General features: G+C 53.5%; 1 protein-coding gene across 7 annotated transcripts in view; it reads right to left on the bottom strand.

Moving 5' to 3' along the window:
• RADIL (Rap associating with DIL domain) overlaps positions 1-19,628 on the bottom strand; it is a 56,558-nt gene that overhangs the window by 11,576 nt on the left and 25,354 nt on the right. For 4 of the 7 annotated variants that reach the window (XM_025204598.1, XM_025204597.1, XM_025204596.1 and 1 more), the window contains 6 exons: positions 17,265-17,584; positions 14,564-15,241; positions 12,790-12,827; positions 8,885-9,045; positions 5,030-5,142; positions 1,122-1,359 (listed from right to left, as the gene is read on the bottom strand). In XM_025204598.1, coding sequence (XP_025060383.1) covers positions 1,122-1,359; positions 5,030-5,142; positions 8,885-9,045; positions 12,790-12,827; positions 14,564-15,241; positions 17,265-17,584 — 1,548 coding nt within the window. Of the gene's footprint in view, positions 1-1,121; positions 1,360-5,029; positions 5,143-8,884; positions 9,046-12,789; positions 12,828-14,563; positions 15,242-17,264; positions 17,585-18,456; positions 18,551-18,989; positions 19,364-19,628 lie in introns of those variants that run through there. The other 3 variants (XM_025204599.1, XM_025204600.1, XM_025204603.1) reach the window with 2 other exon arrangements.

The raw sequence follows: 19,628 nt of genomic DNA, 5'->3' as shown, positions 1-19,628 counted from the left end.
GAAAACCCGGTGTCTCCCTCCCCTGCTTGTTGCTGCCCGGTGGACCATCAAACATGGTCGCTCCTCATGCAGCTCTGTGCAGGGAGCAGAGCCCGGCAAGACAAAGGCTGCAGCAGTGACAAGGATGAATGGGAAAAGCAGGTTAATTCGTTAGGCATCCTCCTGCTATTAATGCATTTGGCACTAGCGATAACACACCTGGCACTAATGAGCTTGTGCAGATAGTTTGACAGGAAGCCTGTGGCAATTAGGATGGATTCACGAGCTAATTTTCTCCGCCATTATAAAGCACGCTGCCATTTTTTTCTTATTCAGGATGCTCCAGGGAACAAAGTCTCCTACCCCGTGGTCTCTTACCTGTGCTTGTTAAGAGAAGGGCAGGCCTTTCTCCGGTCTCAGGGTGAGCGCGCACAGGGGGAGTCCCTTAACTGAGGGGAGAGCTACTGGAGTCTGAGCACATCACCATGAGAAATGGGATTACCGCAGCCATCCATGCCATTAGTAAGGGGCTAAGGGAGTGTCCTCAGTGAAGGCAGCAGGCGTGAGCAAGCTAGCAAATGGGAAGGGAGAGTCAAGCCAAGGAAGAGAGACCAAACTGAGGCAAGTCCACCAACATCACACACAGATTGTGATCTATGGAGTCAGTGGGAGCCCAAGGAAGTGGAGTTCGGAAGACCCCAGGGGCTGGGCCCTTGCTTGGCTTATCATAATCAAGCCTTCACCCATGCTCCAGCCCCCCTTCCTAGCAGCCTGGCAGGGTCTCCTTCCCCAACACGCTCTTCTAGTCTTGGCGCACAGACCCTAGCAGAGCTCGGAGATATTGAGGCACCACATGCTCTGCTGACACCAGCTAAACGAAGGACTTGGGAGCTTCGAATAGGTCTTAAGGCAACCTGAACCCCTGTAGAAAGCACATCCCACCCTCCACATGGCTGATCCTCTGCTGCACTGCAGAGCCCAATAGGTCTGGTCTTTATTTAATGAACAAACACGAAGACCTCTTCAAAGCACACAGCCACACCTGTTCCTCCCACACGTCTCCTCCTCGGGCAGAGGCTAGTGTAGACGCTGCGAACATCTGTAACCCCTGGGACAACCGCCCCAGCCCGAGAGGGCCTCACCTTTGTCCATCAGGTGGTTGAAGAGCAGCGTGTTGGAGAAGAAGAAGAGGTAGGCAAACATCTGAGAAGCGATCTCGGGGTGCACCTCGTACTGGTGAAGCAGGTCTAGCGTCTCCTGGTAAATCAACGCGACTCTGCGGATCTCCTCAGGCAGCTGAGGCAATGCCTGCCAGCCTTCCCGGCCCTCGTTCTGGAAGGGGTTACACTCCAGAAGGCCGGGGAGAGAGACATACAAAGACTGGATGGGGAGGAAATGAGAAATACACAGGCCTGTGATTCAAAAAGCTGGAGATTCAATGTGGGAGGCCCTTCTGCATTGGCAAGAGGGCCAAGACATGACCTACCAGGTCTTCAAACCACCCTCTTTGGTGATCCCATAACACATGGTCAAACCCTGCGGCTCTCCAACAAGGAGGGGTATTTCCTGTTCCCTCCCAGTCTCACCCTTTGCACATCTACACCAACCAGCCCCTCACATGAATACAATACCCTGCCCAGAGTTAATGGGTAAACTGGTCTCTCTTTTAGTGGGCAAATGCCACATCAGACACAAACTACTGGAGATGCTGAGCAGAGAGAACGTGCCGGGGCAGTGCATCCACACGGGGAAACAGGAGGCCCCAGACACCTGGGAGAATAAAGAGGTGGAAGCCAAAGCAGCAGCCAATTAAAGTCCCTTTCCTTTATGTTAACGAGGATCAGAGACGAGCAGCATCCAATCAGAGCCCTTTCCTGTGTTCAAGTGAAAGAGGGAGAGTGTCCCGTCAGCGTTCCTGCTAAGTCAGCAACCGGGAGAAGCCAAGAGCAATGTCAGCCCGTCCAAGGGAGGGTGAATCTGCTGGAATAGCAGACAGACCTTTCCACAGAAAGGAAATAGCTGCAAATCGAACCTGGAAGAGAATTTGCCCCTTCCCAGCGTGAGGCTGAGTCCCTGCCGTTGGCAGGCGAAGCTGGGGAAAGGCAGAGTCATCGGGTGAGTTGGACGTCTCTGTGGATGGGAACAGGTCCCCGCCCTGCAGACACAAGCAGCCTTTCTCCCGGCACACACTGCACGCTCTGTTCAGTGCTCCTGCCCGGGCACCTCCGCCAACCGCTCGCTCCAGCAGCCAAACAGAGAGAGTCCGGAGGAAGCCTTTCCATCACGCCCGTGAATTGAGTCATTATGCCCAGGGCGGTTACTGTACGAATCACAGACGGGTCGAGGAGGGCTGGAGGAGCTTCCCCAGCGACGCTTTCTAATGATTTCATAGATTTCATAGACATTCGGGCTGGAAGGGACCTCGGAAGATCATCGAGTCCAGCCCCCTGCCCAGGGGCAGGAAGTCAGCTGGGGTCAAATGATCCCAGCAAGATAAACATCCAGATTTCTCTTGAAGGCGTTCAACGTAGGATTTGCTTGAGAAGCATCTACGGATGCAAGCCAGTGTTTCACTCACTTTACTAGCCGCAGCATCACATTGAAGGCTCGTGTTCATCTTGTGGTCAATCCTGACCCCCGAGTCTCTCTCTTCCGTAGTGCTAGCCAGCGTCGCACTGCCGAGCCTATAAGTGTGCTGCAGGTTTTTCCTCCCAAGGTGGAGAACCTTGCATTTTTCCAGGACTAGTCACTTCCTCCTGGCTTCTTGCGCCCTGTGCTGTTGTTTCCAAGCCCAAGGCCATGCAGGGAAAGGTACCATCCTCACCTCGGACCTTCCCTGCACTGTGATCAAAGCTGGAGCGCTTCAGCGCAGAGGAATATCTATCAGCTACGTAGCTAACTCAGAGACTGAGCATGGATCCTGCAAAACCCTGTACCTTTGCCAACACATCCACACCTGGGGACACCCGCCTCACAGACAGTACCAGGGTTAGCCCTTGAGGACTCACTCGGTCTGGCACTGCAATGGGGCCAAGGGGGCCTTCACCCACCCATCCTCCACGGCAAATCACTTGGTTCTAATAAACATGCCCAGCCTGCTGCCCATCTATATTATGTGGCCCTCAGCAGAGGGTCCTGAGAGGTCTCTGTCCCACAGGGATAACATGTTACACCACAGGGGTGTAGGAGGGCAAGGTAAAGCTTGCAGGCAGAAATTACAGGAAGATCTACAACACGCCAGCCCTTCCCAGTCCTCCACAGAGTTCATCCTCATGTCCTACCTGTCACCCTGGACTCAGGCTGGATTTGAACTGGCAACTTCGAGGTATCATATTGTGCAGCATGTGGCAAAGAACCTGAATGACCTTCCTGGATCTCAGAAATTAAAAGCAAATCTTCTATTTTGCAAAACCCAATAGCTCCTGCCCTACCATCACTGGAAATACTGCCTGGAAATGAGGGTGGTCACTGGAGGTTCAGAAAGCTCACAGCCTCCTCTCCTTTTACAGGGGATGTGCCCAGCATGAAAGCTTCAGCCTGGCTAGCTCCTGTGCACAGACTCTCCACAGAGCCATGGTAATCCAGGTAGTCCTTTTGTGCCTCAGTTTCCCACCAGCAAAACTGCAGATAACGCTTCTTTTCTCCCTTTGCTGGTCTTACCTATTCCAGCCCTAAGCTTTTGGGAGTCATAAGTGTCCCTCTTATGTGTTAAGGCAATCAGGATTTGTAGTAGAGAGATCTTTTATTAGACCAACAAGATTTTTTGCAAAAAAAGGTCTTTAATTGCGAGCTTTTGGGCACAAACACCCTTCATCAGGCATTGGAGAAAAGACTGTAAAAATTATCCTGGGTAGAAATGAAAGTTTGTTCCCGAAAGCTTGCAATTAAAGTATTTTTTTTTCAAAAATCTTGTTGGTCTAATAAAAGATATCATCTCTACTAAGAGTCCTGATTGCCTTTTCCTCTAGACCAATACAGCTACAACCTGGATACCTCTTATGTGTTCACACTGTGCCTACAACAGCTTGACCCAAACCTTGCTTGAAGCCTTATAGACACTGTAACAAGGCCTGGAACGGACTGCTTCCAGAGGTGGTGCAAGCACCTACTCTGGACTCCTTTAATAGTCAGTTGGATGTGTATCTTGCTGGGATCCCGTGACCCCAGCTGTCTTCCTGCCCCTGGGGCAGGGGGCTGGACTTGATGATCTTCCGAGGTCCCTTCCAGCCCTAACGTCTATGAAATCTATGAAATAAATAACCCTAACTAAATAACACATGTGAAAAAGCACCCAAGACTGATCACACATTTAAAAAATCAACCCATGGAGCTAATTCTGCTTTGGTTTTTAGTGGCAACAGAAAGTCAAGAATGACTGAGTCCCCTTTCACTTGCCCTCCTTTGAACTGTGCCCTACTGCTCAGGGTATTCAGTATATTCTTGTAGATCATGAATAGACCAAATGTCTATTGAAATTTGTATCCCCTTGGTGCACATTTTAAAACTCCTAGTATATAAATATGCAATTGCAAGAAAGCGAAAACGACTGTCCAGGGGCTTAGCAATGGGACCTAGATACAAGACTCTCATTAACTTCAGTGGGTCCAGGGTTTCACTCACAGTCTTTTACTTCGAGATCACCAGTTCCCATTCAGCCAACAGCAATAATGGCCGGCCACAAGGTGTTGTTATCGGATGGTCTGGTTTTGGCCCACCTGATTGGGGTCTTTTCCCTACTCACATCCCCTTCACATTCAGCAAAGCACAGCACTGTCACTCTATTCCAGGGGAGGGCAATTATTTCGGGCGGAGGGCCGCTTACTGAATTTTGGCACGCCATCGAGGGCCGCCTGACAGGCAGCCAGGGGCCAATATTAATTTTCTAGATTTTTTAGGAGCCCCGTGGGCTGGATAGACTGGCCTGGTGGGCCACATCTGGTCCACGGGCCACATTTTGCCCACCCCTGCTCTGTTCCTTTCCTTGCCTGGCTCCTTCCTTTGGGATAAAGCATGTTAGAGGAGGGAGGGAAAGAAGATGGGGTGCCCATACCTTGGAGATGTAGTAGACACACTGCTGGAAAGTATACATGATCACATCCTCCAGCACGGTCATGGCTTCCTCGCTGGCTGTGATGGTCGAGGAGAACAGAGACTCCTTAGACCCTAGTGGGAAAAGACAGCAATGCGATGCAGCAGAGCCAAGACCGCCACACTCCCCTCGGCTCCGCTCTGTCAGTGGAAGGACAATCTCACTGAAATTGAGAGTATAATACTGCATTTCCTGCAAGGGCCCCATCATATCAACTTCATCGACACGTACCAAATGGTCACTGGCTTGTTACTGCAAAGAAAGCCTACACAGGGGTTGCAACGTGGGACGGGGAACAAGGTCTCTGGGTGCTATTTTAGCCTTTTCATTGACTTTGGACAACGTCAGGGGACAACACGCTTTGGCCAATGGATGCTTGGGCTAATCGCAGTCTCTGCAAAGTGGGGATAGTTACAATTGCTGACCTTGCAGGGAGGATGTCAGGCTTAACCCATTAATATCAACGAACTGTATCAAGATCCCCAGAGAGAAGGTGCTAGAGAAGCCACCGAACCCTCACTTAACACAGCGCGGTAGCAGTGATCAGACCCCAGTTTGAAGCTGACCTCTCACTGCTCTCTCGTTTCTAACAGCAAGGGCTATTTCAAGGAGGTGCCATGGAGGAGCCTGAGTCATTACTGGCAGCCACTCCCAAATGCCGAAAGCAAGGGGCGAGGTCCCTCTTTCAGGACTCCCGGTCTTTCATCGCACCAACTGGCTGCTTGACGTTCCCACTGCACTTGTGACGATAACCCTAAGAGGGACATTACCTGGCTTGACATTAAGAAAGGAGAGACAGTCCAAGATGGTTCTTGAAGACAGAGACTGAGAAACAGAAGCCATTCCCACCTGAGCTGTTCAGTGGTGATGCTTCAGTGGACAGCCATGGCTGGCACAAAGCGCTGGCAGTCCCCCTCTCTCCACGGGAAAAGCCATTGCCTATACTGTACCTCTTGCGTTTGTGCCATGGACGAAAACCGAATGTCTAGAGCTGTCTGTCCAGCCACCGAGGTCTCTCCAATCGAAGAGTTTAGTTCGCACTCTCTTTCCTTCTCTGCCTGTTACCACCAGCGCTAGAATCAGCCTGTCCCTCACTCCCTTCTTCTCCAAAGGGTAACACAACTGGGCAACTTAAGCCCACGTTGGTGCCTTTCCATAGTGGCTGGGAAGCCATTGCCAACATCATGCTGGGAGCTGGAAACACCAATGCTGTGTTTTTTTATTCCCTTTTCAGTTTCCTTAAGAACCCGATGCTGCACTTCTTTGGGGCTTTAAGAGCCAAGCTCAAAGGCAGATCTCAAGCACAGGCGTCTGCCGTAGCAGTTGCCAGTAAACACGCACTGGTTGTATTTCTAGGTGACGAGAGGTTAAAGAGGTGGGACTATAGACTAGCATTTGCCTTCTTGAGCTACTTGGATTTCAGTTATGATTTCCAGCCCGGTTTGCTGAAATATCTGTGCAGCTGGATGCAGGGCTTTCCGAAAGGCCTATATTTTGGAACAAAAGAGAAGCCTTCGAGGGCTTTGCCACAACCGCTCCACCCCTGGGCTTCCCTGACGTGGAGGGAGAGGGAAGGAAATTCCATGACATCACCTGAGTACGTCCCATGAGTCAGGGCCGCTAGTGAAAGACCCCGGGGGTCATTTGGGAGGTGAATTGAAAAGGCTTGGATAAGCAAGAAGCTAGCAGGGTTGTTTCTGTCTGCATGCTGCATGGACCGGTGCTTTGCAAACTTCTGCATGCAGCCCTGCTAACGGCAGCTCGAGCCTGGGCTGCAACAGCACGCTGCTATTCTAATCAGGGGACCTTCTCACAGCTCTGCCAGTTCACCTGAGTCCCGATCTACCACTCTTACCCTGGTCTATTGAGCGCCATGATGGGCTGTTGCACTTCACTGAGTAAATCAGTGCTCTCCAATCTTCCCCATCCCCTAATCAAGGGCAACATCCTTATTAATTTCCCACGGCCTCAAAAAGCAGCAGAGGGCATTGCAAACCTGTTTTCTGCAAGCCACGAGCTGAGGAGGACTGGTGAACAGGCTGTGTGACGTGAGCAAATTCCCACTCCCGAGAGGAAAAAGACCACCACATTCACTTTGCTTGTGGCTAAAAAGCAACACCGCGAAACCGGGGTTTCTAAGTGGGGAAAGGCAACACAGTCATGTCCAAAAAAAGAGCAACCGAGCTTTGCAAAACCGACATCAAAAAGGACATCTCCTGTCAACAGATGGGTCCTGGTGCTCATCTTCTGCTGCCATTTGAAGTGAAGCAAGGCACGAGGGAATATGCCATTGCAAGGTTTCAAATGGGAAAATAAAGAGAAGCCTGAAAAAGAGTCCTGAAAAAGTCAGGCAGGCTGGTAATCTTTATGCTCATGTACAGTGGAAGAAGGCTTCAGCCAGGGCTTTAGAGATGCACTGCAGTGCTCACCTCCTCCGGCCCAAACTATCTGTCCTGCTTTCTGAATGACTGAGTCGCCTCCAGCCACTTGTGTGGAGCTTTCTCAACTCGTGCAGCTCCGCAGATGATGAGCACACTTCATCTGAGCACCCCACAAGGCGCCGGGAAGCCCTTGGTAAATAGTGTACCAGCCAGTTTTAGCCTAATGGGCACTCCCAAACCATGTGCTTCAACTGCTCCGTCTCCGCTCTTAAGTGACATGGTATCAGTTTCTGCTCCGTCACTCATTTACTGGAACTGGCTAAACTGTGGAGTAATGACATTGTCATTTTAAAAGAAAAGACCTTTCTGGTGCAACATTTTCACATTAAGATTCATTGGTGTTAAAATTCCCAAAGCTTTGGACCTGGTGCCTGTTTGGAGGCATCCAGATCATCCGGTCACTCTGGGATGATTCGACTCTATAAAATAGTAGACCGATCGTAGGGCTTTTATTTACAAACATGTACCCAAATCATGTTGGTGTCACAGGACTGGTATAAAGCAGCCTTCCTGGATGCTGAGACTCCCATCCTGGGCAGGTTGACTTTTGAGCTTCTTGAGACTGAGCAGCATCTAGGTATGGCCTGGGTTGGGATCTCTCATCAGCCCATTGGTTTACAACCAAGGCCAGATTGAGAACATCTAGTTGAGCGGGGGCCAACATTTTTGGCAGGTGTGCCACAAATTAGCCCTGCACCCTCCTCAAGTGGCACTCTGATCCTCTTCCCCTGCCCGATCTGCTGCTCTGCTTTCTGCTCTCAGGTCTGACCCAAGGTTTGTTAGGTTACTGATAACAAGAGGAGGGATGAGGTTTGACTTTCCACAATGGGCAGATTTTGTTTTAGCAGCAGTGGGAAGACACCTACCCAATTACCCTGCTTTTCCCCTGTCTGTTTAAAATGGGCTTTCGCCGCTCTGAACCAGGCTTTAAGTTCAGCACAGGCTGAAAATCAGAGACCTACCCTCGTAAGCACCACAGAGGTTTCTCTTCCTGATAGAAAATAGTCTTCTGATAATAAATGATTTTAAGTGGGATCTGGAGTCTTGGCAGCCCTTAGTGGGTGAAACCTCCACCGAGAAACAAAGATAAAAAAAAGTATGAGAGGAAGAGACTGGAGAATAGAAATACTGACTGAGGCAGGGGCAGAAAAAAGCATGAAGGCACGAGCGGAGGAGGGAACAACTGTCTACGTACTGGCAGTGTCTACATCTAGGGGGTCCCTGGCAGCCACGCTTCATCTGACACTTGGTCGCTGCAGCCCCTGACATGTCATGGTAAAAATATCCTTGGGTGTCAGAATTAAGGGGATAAAGGGAGCCGGTAGGAAGATTTATACCAGAGAAGTGTACTGGCAGGAAGGAGCGTGAGTCCTACCCTTGACATCCATCTCCTCCTCCATGCTCTGGATGTAGACGGGGGATTTCTGCTGGATGAAGTACAGCAGCTCGATGGAGTTGGACATCCAGAAGAGAATGTGCTGCAGGTCCGGGACCAGGTCTCCGATTGTGAAGTGCGAGAGGGATGCAGGATCCTGGCTGGTGAGACAGAGAGGGCAAGAGAAGAGTTTCAGACACTGTCAAGGCAGAGCAGCAGAGTCAATCTCGCCGTGCGCCCCGGGGCCTGGCCATGAGAAAGGTCTGTGCCTCTGCCTCTCCGAAAGGCCGGCAATGCAGGATACTCCCAGTGGGAATATTTTGATCACTGCTGTCCCACACTATAATGGATACAGCAGCTGGGGCTCCAGCGCGCCAGCAGCATGTACTCACCCATCACATACCTTCCCCCAACAATATTCTCAGCAGCTTTACAATCATAAACTGTCCCCAGCAATAGCCAGTTCCATACTTAAAAGCAAACCGAGCAGTTAGGTTTCCCAGGGGTCTCGAGATGCGCTGCAAAACTGCTGCTGCCTCTGCAAGAGATGGGCCTACACAATACCAGCAGGATAGCTGCTCCCCCAAGCCCCTGGAGATCCAGCAGATCTGGAGATCCAGCACTGGGTGTCTGGATGGGCCCCTTCTTCCTACTGCCTTAGCCTCAGGGGCTGGACACTTCTAGGGAAGTACTGGGCAGCCACAGCCTCCATTGAGGTGGAAGGTGCCAAGCGCTCCTTGGGTTTTTAGGGGTGTAGGTTGGTCTAAGGACATAGGCAGACAAGGTCATTTGGGTTGGTCTAATAAAAGATATCAGATTCACCCAAGGAACCTTGTCTGCCTTGGGTTTTTATGCATTAACAGTGCTGCTACAATTTCTTCATCCATCCAAGGGCATTGTAATTCCTTCTTCCTAGGGCCTGGATGGACAAACATGTTAATGCCAGTATAACAAGACTTTACACCTGCTCAGCAAGGAACGGACAGATGACCGAACCCCCAGCGCTGGGATAATTTCTCAAAGTCTAAAATCATGCCTCAAAAACCCAGGGATAAAACTCCCCCCTCCCTCCGTGTGAGCTCTGCTAGTACAGGAGTCATCTGTTTGCAGCTTATACCAAGGCCAATATGCCCTGCCTTGCTTTGCTTCCACCTAGTATTAAGGTACAGCACCAGCCATTTACCGTGTACAGCTACCCTGGGGGAGTTGCACGTCTGTGCACTCAGGACCCTGGGATAATTTCCACCAGTGTTCAAAACCAATGCCAGCTACAGCAGCACAGATGTGTCCTAGGGTAATGAGCAGTAGGGTCCCTTGTGGCAATCTTGCCCCGAGCCCCTCCCGAATGGGAATGTCCACCTCCTCCGTCGGCGGGTCGCGAGGGCACTGAAGGAGCCTGCCCGCTGCGAGCGACTGACAAGCAAAGACTTGGACTGAATGCTTATTTCAGCCCTTTGGCCCTGAGCCTGCTGGCCTGAGTCAAAGGGAGCTGACAATACTTGAGGACCGGCCCCTTCTACAGCATTGAAAATGCAGAGCAGGATGCTTTTGGTGCTCTGGGATTTAGCATGAACATTTAATGCCAATGAGAAACCTTCATTCTGCACTGGGTCTGGCAGGGACAGCAGCAGGGCAAGTTATGCTGCCCCTGCCTATAGGCCACAGCCTGGATATAGAGAACTTTACTCCTCCTGGCGTATTCAACCCACTGGTTTTAAAGGGTGAGGCTGAGTGTTATCATATGGCTTCATCGCATTTGTTAATCACATCTGATAACACTAAAGCCGTCACAGCAAAGCCCCGTCCCTCCCTGAGAAGTATGCACAGCCTGTGCCAAGGCTGCATGCTTAAAATCCAGCCCTTTGAGAGATCCAAAGGCTAAAAAAAAAAAAATCAGCATCTGGAAAATTTCTTAACTGGTGAACCACTTTTTCCTGCTGCAGCAACTCAGAAATGGCTGGACAACATTTTTCCAAATGCTTTATTAAAAAAAACTTGCTTAGGAAAAAGCTTGGAGAAATTCCCCCTCCCAAGCTATTTCTGGGGAATGTTACAAGCCACTGAAAAAGTGGGCTTTGCACAGGAGCACTCATGCAGCACAACACCGCAAACCATCCCCTCTGCACAGGCTGTAACAGGGACGCCTGGGCTCCCCGTCTTTCAGGGATGGGGCTGTTTATTTAGATCACGCTGCCGTTTGCAATGGCCCTCAGTGCCTCACCTGCATGAAATCCCCTAGCGCACAGCCCTGAATCGTGCACACTTTCACCCAGGGACACTGGACTGCCAGGCCCCGTTGAAGTGCACCTGCGGCTCTGCAGCTGCCAGGATGCTCCAGTCACGGACATTTTGCAGAATTAGATACGTTGCCATTAGCCTCGCTGGGAGCTGCAAACCCGCAAGGAAAGAGAGAATTCAGTATCCTTGAACTCACATTATCTGTTTCTGCCTCCTTTCCTTGTTGGTTAGCAGACAATCATAGAGAAGCAGGGCTGGAAGGGACCTCCAGAGGTCACATCTAGTCCAACCCCTGCCTGAGACAGGTTCATTCCTATCTAAACCATCCTATCCAAATTCATAATCTAACCTCTTAGTAAAACTACTATTAACCCTGACACAACACAAGACATGCCACAGGTAATGCAGGGGGACTGCACCTCAGCAAGCTAGTGTGGCATCTACACGACACACCGGCTGTGAACACAATGGCCGTGTCTGGACAAGCACAACTGTGTGGTACGTGGTGCCACAAACACATCTGCAGTGCCACATACCGTGCATTTGGATGTTCTCCATGCTGCAAGGGAGCACTGCCTATGTGTGCACTGCTCTGCTTTTTTTTTCTGAGGGTTTTTTTGACCCCTGGATATCCATGGGGGAAAAAAAAGTGAAGTAGCGCATGCACGGACAGCGCACACCACTAAAAAATGGAGCCGGGCTGCCCAGAGCCACATTGCAGCTGCTGGCCAAGCTCTGCATGGCAGAATTGCCACTGCTGCAGCCCCAGGACCCCAGGTAAGGCTGCTGGAACCAGCCCCGTGCTGGCCCAGCCTCCTCTACCCCACCTGGGGTAACTTGCCATGCACCAAAGCACGTGTGGCATGGGCATTCCCCGGGAACAAGTAGCAGCAGCACAAGGTATGCCGCTGCTACTTGTCCCCGGGGAACCAAAAATCCACGCTCACATGGATGTGGCCAATGAAGCCAAATCAACATGCACAAGGCCTGCCGAGGGTTACTCACGAGACTCAGCTTGGGGGAGCTTGGTTTTGGGGTATCCAACCCGAAGCTACCGTACAAGGATTTGACCGTTTCTCAGGTGTCACGAGTTGCACCCCCAGAAGACTGAGCCACCCCAGATGACTAGTCACCTCTGAAGATCTTGCTCTTCGCAATGGAGAGAGAGAGTAGCTGGCAGGATCTGGCTGGCTTCCCAGGTGCCCGTGGTAGCTGGCATTGCCAGTCAGAGACAGCCTGCTCGCAAGAGTTAAGCAAACGGCAGCAAGTGGGAAAACATGACTGTGCTGAATCAGGATTTCGGAGCATTCATTTACCAACCGAGCTCCTTTGATATCGAGAAGACAGTACTGGGGACAGCAGGGAAAGTGGGGCAGTGGGTCTTGGGGTGGCCTACCAGAGCTAGATGTGGAATAAATATGGGGAGGAGTAAAGGCAATTAGCCCATTCAGTGCTGGGAACTGGACAACCTACCTTCACCTACGGGCTGCATAAGCACGTAAGCCCTGACTGTCTGGGTCTCGGATGACCCCTAGCAGTGCATGCACGCTGCCTTGGCCTGGGACTGGTTATGTGACTTCTCTCTTGGTCCTTCCCAAGACAATGTCTCTCCCTGAGGAGAGCTTATGTCCATAAGGAAAGCAGGGCAAGTAGTGAGGCACACTTACTGCTGGGACTGCTTCTCGGCCAGCTCCTTGGTTTTCTCCTAGGGTCAAAAATGAAAAAAAGCAAATAAGCAACAAGCCCCCAAGAATACGAGAACATCAGCAGGGGGTGGATGAGATGGGACTCTGCGGGTATCTGCCAGGCCTCTCCAGGCTGCGCTGTCTGCTCTGGGCTTTGCTGGCAAGGAAAACATTGACTACAGCAGGGGTTTTTTTCCTTCTGCTACATGCCAAAAGTTAGCTTAAAAGTGACTGTGACAGGCTTGCTCCAGGCCCAGCCTCTAGCCACAGCCGCTGTCCTGCAGCCCCAGAACAAAAAAGGACAGGAAGAAATGCCATCACACTGGGCCGCCTGGAGTTGCTAAGATCGTGAGACTTTCCACTGCCGGGAAAGGAAGGGCGAGAGCGAGACCAAAGCTAGGCAGTCCCCTAGAAGGTAATTATCCAGGCAGCCTTATGGCTCAGTATGCAGGTCATGTGTCAAAGTAAGGCCTCTTCAGGGCCCCCTGCATACACCTGGCTGTTCCCTTCCAGGTGATGGTTCCTGCTGTGAATATCTCCTGAAGAGCATTAAGGGTTTATCTCCTTAAGGTTTCCCATTGCTGGGACAGTGGGTGCAGCTGCACCCGGGCTGTTAGCAGTGGCGCGGAGCTGTTCCAACTACCTGGAGTACTTAAAATACCAGCCTCTCTGTACCACTTCTCCCCGAGTGACCTGGGGTGGGACGCTCCTCTGGGGAAACAAGTCTGGTGCTGACCAGACCCAAATGGCCCCATGCGCTGGGGAGCGAAGTACTCAGCATGGGGAGAAGCACACAAACCCCACAGGCAGCTCTGCTCGGGCAACCACCACCCCACCCCGGGCTCCTGGCAGGCACAGAGGGGAGAGCTGGCATCCCTGCCCAGTGCCATGCATCTGGCTGGCGCAGGGAGCTCTCTCACATGAGAGCACCAGTCCCTACTCCCAAGGCGCTCGGGAAGTCCGTAGAGGAGGAGCTGCGCTGCACAGGACTCTGCCTACCCCTACCGTGAGAACCAGCCTGGCAGGGGAAGAACATCAATCATTCACATATGCCACTGCATACCAAATTGCTATATTTCCTTGCATAAAACACTCCCCCCGCCCGCCCCCTTTTTTTCTCTCAAAAACCAGCCGCTGCGAACCAAGTGGGCATTATATGCATGGAAATACAGTCAAAGCAGTTGCTGCTGCTTCCTGCACAGAAGGGAAAGTAAGGTCTGCACAGGATCCACAGGGAGCTGAGCAGCGAGCAGGCTCAGCTCCCCAGTTGCTGCTACTGAGTTACTTACTACAAGGGAGGAGTTTTCTCTCGTTGTCCTGCCTTTCAAAAACAAGGCACGTCTTATATTTCAATGCGTGCTGTATGCAAGGAAATAAGGATATACCTCCAGCTGCCCCACTGCTGGCAGGATCTTTTGCAGCTCTTGCTGGGAGCAGCTGGGGGAAGCACAGGCTCCTCCAGCAGGCAGACAGCTCAGGACCTATTAGTTTATAAGATACAGGCCCAGCCCATGGGCCATGAGAGCGTAGCTCAAGGCTGCCTCCATCATTAATCCAGAGGCAGGGCTCGGGTGGCTGTCCTAGTCATTTGGCTCAGGCAGGAGCTGGCTGGGATGGGGCTGATTTTCACTATTTTATGGGACCCTGGAGAGCTGCCAGCCAACATTTAGGTGCCTCACCTGCAGCCACAGGCTCAGGGGAGGTGTTATCCGCCCACCCCGCGCCCCAACTCCCCTCAAACAGCTCCCAGACTGACCCACACCGTCCTCTGAATCATCTTGGCCGCCTTGAGCAGCAGCTGCCCAAAATCACCCGGCTCGAAGGCAGCGGCTGAGTGCTGGATGCAGAGGCACAGCAGGAAGGCAGGGGTCAGCTTGTGGTCGTCGCCCCCGGGCTCGATCAGGGTCAGGATCCTCCTCAGAAGAACGTCCTCCACAGCCCGCTCGAACTCCAGCTGCAGCTTCTGCTTGGCCGCCCTCCGGCCGGTGGCAGGAGATGGCCCACGCCTCTTGGAGGACGAGCCCCTCTCCTTCAAGAGGCTGCCGCACAGCTTGCAGGCGGAGGGCAGCTCAGGGTCCGAGGCGCGGTGCAGGGATTTCAGCCGCATGAGGCTCTGGGCGGGCAGCGGTTGGGCCTTCACGGGGTCCTTGTAGAGAAGCAGGTAGTACAGCCCCAAGGACAGGAGGTCCCCGTGGTGCAGCACGATTGTCCTCGACACCTCGGAGAAGTTGACGGCCACGCTGGCGCCCAGGATGGGCTCCAGCAGCAGCTTGTCCTCCGCGCGGTTCCGGGTGCGGCTGGAGAGTTTGAGGCGCCGGATGGTGCAGTGAAGGGGCAGGATGTCCGGGGCGGAGAGGCTGATGCTGGGTTTGCTGGCCTGAGTCCTCTGGCCCACGGTGTGCTGCTCACGGTTTAGCAGGTACACCAAGCTGTCCTGCAATGCAAGGGAGAGCAGCGTGGAACAGGGAGACCTGACACCGGGCAGTCAACTCGGGGGCAGAAACCATGAGAGCGGGCTTCTCTTCCCCCGCATCCAGTCCCATGCCCTGGTCCCTGGCCTCGGTGCCACCTCAGTGCAGCAGCCTCCTGCAGTTCTGCAGGTGCCCACGGGATGCACCTTTGCACTGCAGCGCTGCTTGTTATTCCAGGCACTGCAGCGCTTCCCCCCAACTATAGCCCGAGCGAGCGTGGCAGTGAGTCATGCACCAGAAAGGCCTTGCCACATGGAGAGCGGGGGAAAGGAGCAATTAGCAGCCCGGGGCTCAAATTACACTGCAATTACTTTGCGACTCTATTGTGACTAACACATCCATACATGCGCCTGCTAATGTGCTCAGTGCCGTTACACAAGTAACTTAGCAACTTGCGTTCGTCCCATTTAACTCTAGCGGTTCCTTGGGAGGGGAACTGGAGAGTGACTCCATGCGAGCGTTACTGATTGTCGGTTGAGGTTTGCAGTGGCTTGCAGACACAGAGATGCAGAATGAGTGCACTGCCCACCCCAAGGGGCTCTGCAAGGCAAACAGATGCCAGGAGTTACCTGAGACACCCCAAGATTATGAAAGCGTCAGGAGTTTGCAGGCACTCGGGGCCATTCATAGGAACAGGGACTAGCAGGGGCCTGGCCCCCTGCAATCACAATTGTCACCCCAAGGAATCCCCATCATCACCATGACAAACCCTTGCTCACAGCCACAAGACAAACCCCCCAAGCCACCTGCATCCTACAACATGCCACAGGTCCCAGCAGGGTGACGAGGGCAGCACCTGACAGACGTGGCAACAACCCTCCAGGAGAAAGGTGGCTTGTCCCTACCCCAGACAGCTCCCGAGCTCTGGCTGGGGGCGGTCTCATGCTACCTGAATGAGTTCACACGCAGCAAGACCTTCCACCCCTAGTGAATCCTCCACCAGAGCAGCAGTACTATGCAGGCTGGTACAGTGCCCCTGGCAGTGGTACCCCCCAAAGTCATCTCAGGGGATTCATCCTCTCCCAGTGGTGTTACTTGTCCTTTCTGGCCTCCCCTCCCGGTTCAGATGTGGCCTTATTGCTTCATTTTCTCCATGACACGTGGAGCCTGATTTCAGGGCAAGGCAGCCCTGGGGAGTCCTGCTCAGGGAAGCACACTGGGCCTAATTCTGTCTAGCTGCACGGTGCAATTTGGGGAGCGAGGACAGTGGGGCCCATTCCCTCTCACACTGGAAACAAGCCCCCCAAGGCCATGTTCCTGACTCCTCCTGAGCCTCAGCTTTCTCATCTGTGAAACGGGAATGATAATTGTTATCACTGCAGGCTGTGACCTACTGCACAGCAGCTGATGCCAAAGCAAGGCCTGCTGGTTGCATGCTGCCAGAGAGCAGAGCCAGGAATCATAGCACACCCCTGTGTTTAACCCTGGCCAGCTCAGCAGGGAGGCCAAAAGACACCTCAGCCTTGCTTGCTGGCCAGGTGTAGGAAGAGGGATCGGCTCAAGATCCCCAGTGCCTGCTCCACCTTTACCCTGTGCCTGGATACAAACAGCGTCTGGCTGTCCCGAGCAGCTGAATCCTAGGTCTGTCCCTGCATCCCTAAGGCGCAGCTTTTCTGTGGCTAAGGAGAGAGTCCTTGCAAACAGAGCCCGTGAAGCACAGCCATGACATTGGTCTTCTGCTGCAACGCGGGGAAAACCTCTCTCTCCCTTTAAACCCAATGCAGGGATTGTTCAGAAGAGACCGAGTGGCCCTGGGGGTTGCTACCAGCAGCTAGTGTCCACGTCTCCCCCTACGTTTTCCTCCCATGGCAGCCCACCCTCCAGGCACAGGTCTGGGCTGCAGGAGAGGGGCATGTGTGATGCAATCCATCCAAGTATCCAAGCTCCAATGCTGCCTGATGGCCCTAAAGAGCAGGGAGAGCATGATGGCCTGGGGGAGAAGGGCAAAGCCTGCTGGGGCAGAGGGAAGGAAGGTGGAGTGCTTACGTGCTGCTGGCTGTAGCCCTGCAGAAGGAGGAGGTGAGGGGACTGGTACAGGGAGTACCGCATGCTGCCCCCGGTCCGCTCCTCTGCTGGGGCTGGGGCCGGGAACTCGCCCGGCGAGGTCTCCAGGCCCCGCATGGTCTCCGGCAAGGTGGAGTAATGTCTCTTGAGCTCCTCCTCCTGCGAACCTGGCTGGCTTAGGCTGGTCTCACTCACACTGCGCCGCAGGGAGGGCGGCGTGGCGTGGCGCTGGCACCCCGTCAGCAGGGTCATGGTGCCCTTCGCCCGGTTCCTCTGCAGCTTCCGAGCCTGAGCATTGATGCCTGAGGACGAGAGCTGTGGTTAGTGCCATCTAATCACACGACAATCCCGCTCCCCCTGCCCCGTCCCACTCCCACCCGGGGAACCGCAACAGCTAGGGTCAGCCAGTGTCTGATCCCCCTGCGCCAGCCATGCCCCCAGCTGGCATGAAAGGACATTGCCTGCTTGCTCTGTCCAGCATGACTCGGATGCCATTTTATCTCTTGATGCTTCTCCATCACTGCCCACGCTCCAGAGACAGGCCTGGGGGAGTGTGACAGCCCAGCAAAGCCAACCCCCACCCCCCTTTGCCCTTCCCCATACCAGATTATACCACTGGGCAGCTGCTGCCCAGCACCTACCTTCTCCCCCTCCAAAATGTCCCCAGCCCAGGATGCCCCAGGACTGACAGTCCTGAGGTCGCCTAGGCCCTGGATCCCCAGCTGGACTGTCCCATTCCCTCCCACAGCCCTTCACCGTGTTTCATCCCAGTGCAAATATGTCCAAGTTGTGAGCAGGAGCTTCTGACAGCAGGACCCGGTGTCGCTGCCTGCCCAGAGGTGCAAGCTCCAGCGTCTCCTCCTAGGTTCGGCCAGCTGAGGCTTGGTGAAATGCAGCTTAAAGACCCCGGAAACTCACCAGAGAGTTTGAGGACCAGGAGGAGAAAGTAATAATTTCCCCACAAAGCAAAAGACACCCCCTTCCCACAACTCCACACTCCTTCCCGAGCGCGGCAGCCGGGGCACAGAAACTGCAGCCACCCAAGAACTGGAAGTGAGCTCTTGGAAGCGAAGACGATCTGGCACTCTTGCCCTGTTAAATGAAGAGGAGTAACTGCCCGTCCCCCACACCTTCCCAACACCAGCTGCAAGCCGGTCTCTCAAGCCCTCCCCACCTGTCCTGAGAGCAGCCAAGATCCACCTCCGGTCTGCAGCATCCTTCCCCCGCCGGCCTGAGCTCTACCGCATAGATAATCTGCTTCCCAAAAATCAGCACAGGCCAGAATGCAACGCTACGACATCTGGCTTCAGTCCTTGCTGTCTCGTCAGCTAGCGGGGTGCTCCGGGGGTCCCGTGCCCTTGCCAGACACGAAAGGCACCAGCCCGTGACCGGGGTCCGATTGCTGCCTGCCAGGAGCTGCAGACTGCAGTGTGGAGCCTGCCTGCTGCAGAGCCGATCTGTAATTAACTTCTCACAAGCGTCACTTCGGGAGAGCTGTCAGGAAGACTAATGGGGTCCAGAGCGGGAGTATAAATAGGATGGAAGAGGCACAGAGAAAACCCATCTGCATCCTCTCGGCCCCGCTGCTGCAGAAACGACCCAGCCTGCTGGAGCCCCTTCCTAGGCTGCGAGCATCCCTGATTGGGTGCAAGTTGCGGGAAAGGAAAACCAGCAGTCGGTGTGAACACTGTTCTGCAAGACTCCTACCTTTCATTCGCAGTCCTCGGCATGCCGGCAGGCCGCTAGCGCGGCCGTTTGATGGTGAACATGGGGGCTAGAGTTGCAAAAAGGGTCTAGAAAATTCTGTTGCAAGGAGGAGGATGCTTTCCACGCCACCGGAGAGCAGCTGAGACAAAAGAGCAAGGACCCCCGTCCTTCCAGACCTGCTCTGCGGCTTCCCCCGGACAGGTAGATCAGAGATGCAGGAGTCCAGGACGCACCAAAAGAAATGCCGCTGCTGGAAAGAGAGCGGTGCTCTGCACTGGAGAGGCGAGCCCAGCCGCGGGCTGCTTAAAGGGACGCTATCGAATTCAACCCCCCAAGGCGGGCTGCCTTATTTGGTGAGGAGCAGGCGCTGGGTTCTGAAATACATTTTTTTGTTTGTTTGCTTTAAATCCCTCGCTCCTTCATTGGGAAAAATGAAAGGGATGAAGGGATACAAAATAAACCCTACTGTTTACATGCCTCGGGATTAGAGCAAGGGGTGGCTGAATCGCCCGGAGAGTTCTCGAACGTGGCCCGCAGCCATTTCAGTACGAGACAGAGCGGAGCAGGTTGGGATGCAACTGCGCTGCCTATCTAAAGAGAGCAGCTGCGAGCCGCGGCTCCCGACGGCCCCCCCCCAGG

Source organism: Alligator sinensis, unplaced genomic scaffold (assembly GCF_000455745.1).
Source record: "Alligator sinensis unplaced genomic scaffold, ASM45574v1 scaffold402_1, whole genome shotgun sequence".
NCBI classification, from domain to species: Eukaryota; Metazoa; Chordata; order Crocodylia; family Alligatoridae; genus Alligator; species Alligator sinensis.
Note: the sequence above shows the minus strand (reverse complement) of the source record. Positions and strands in the feature narration are given on the sequence as shown.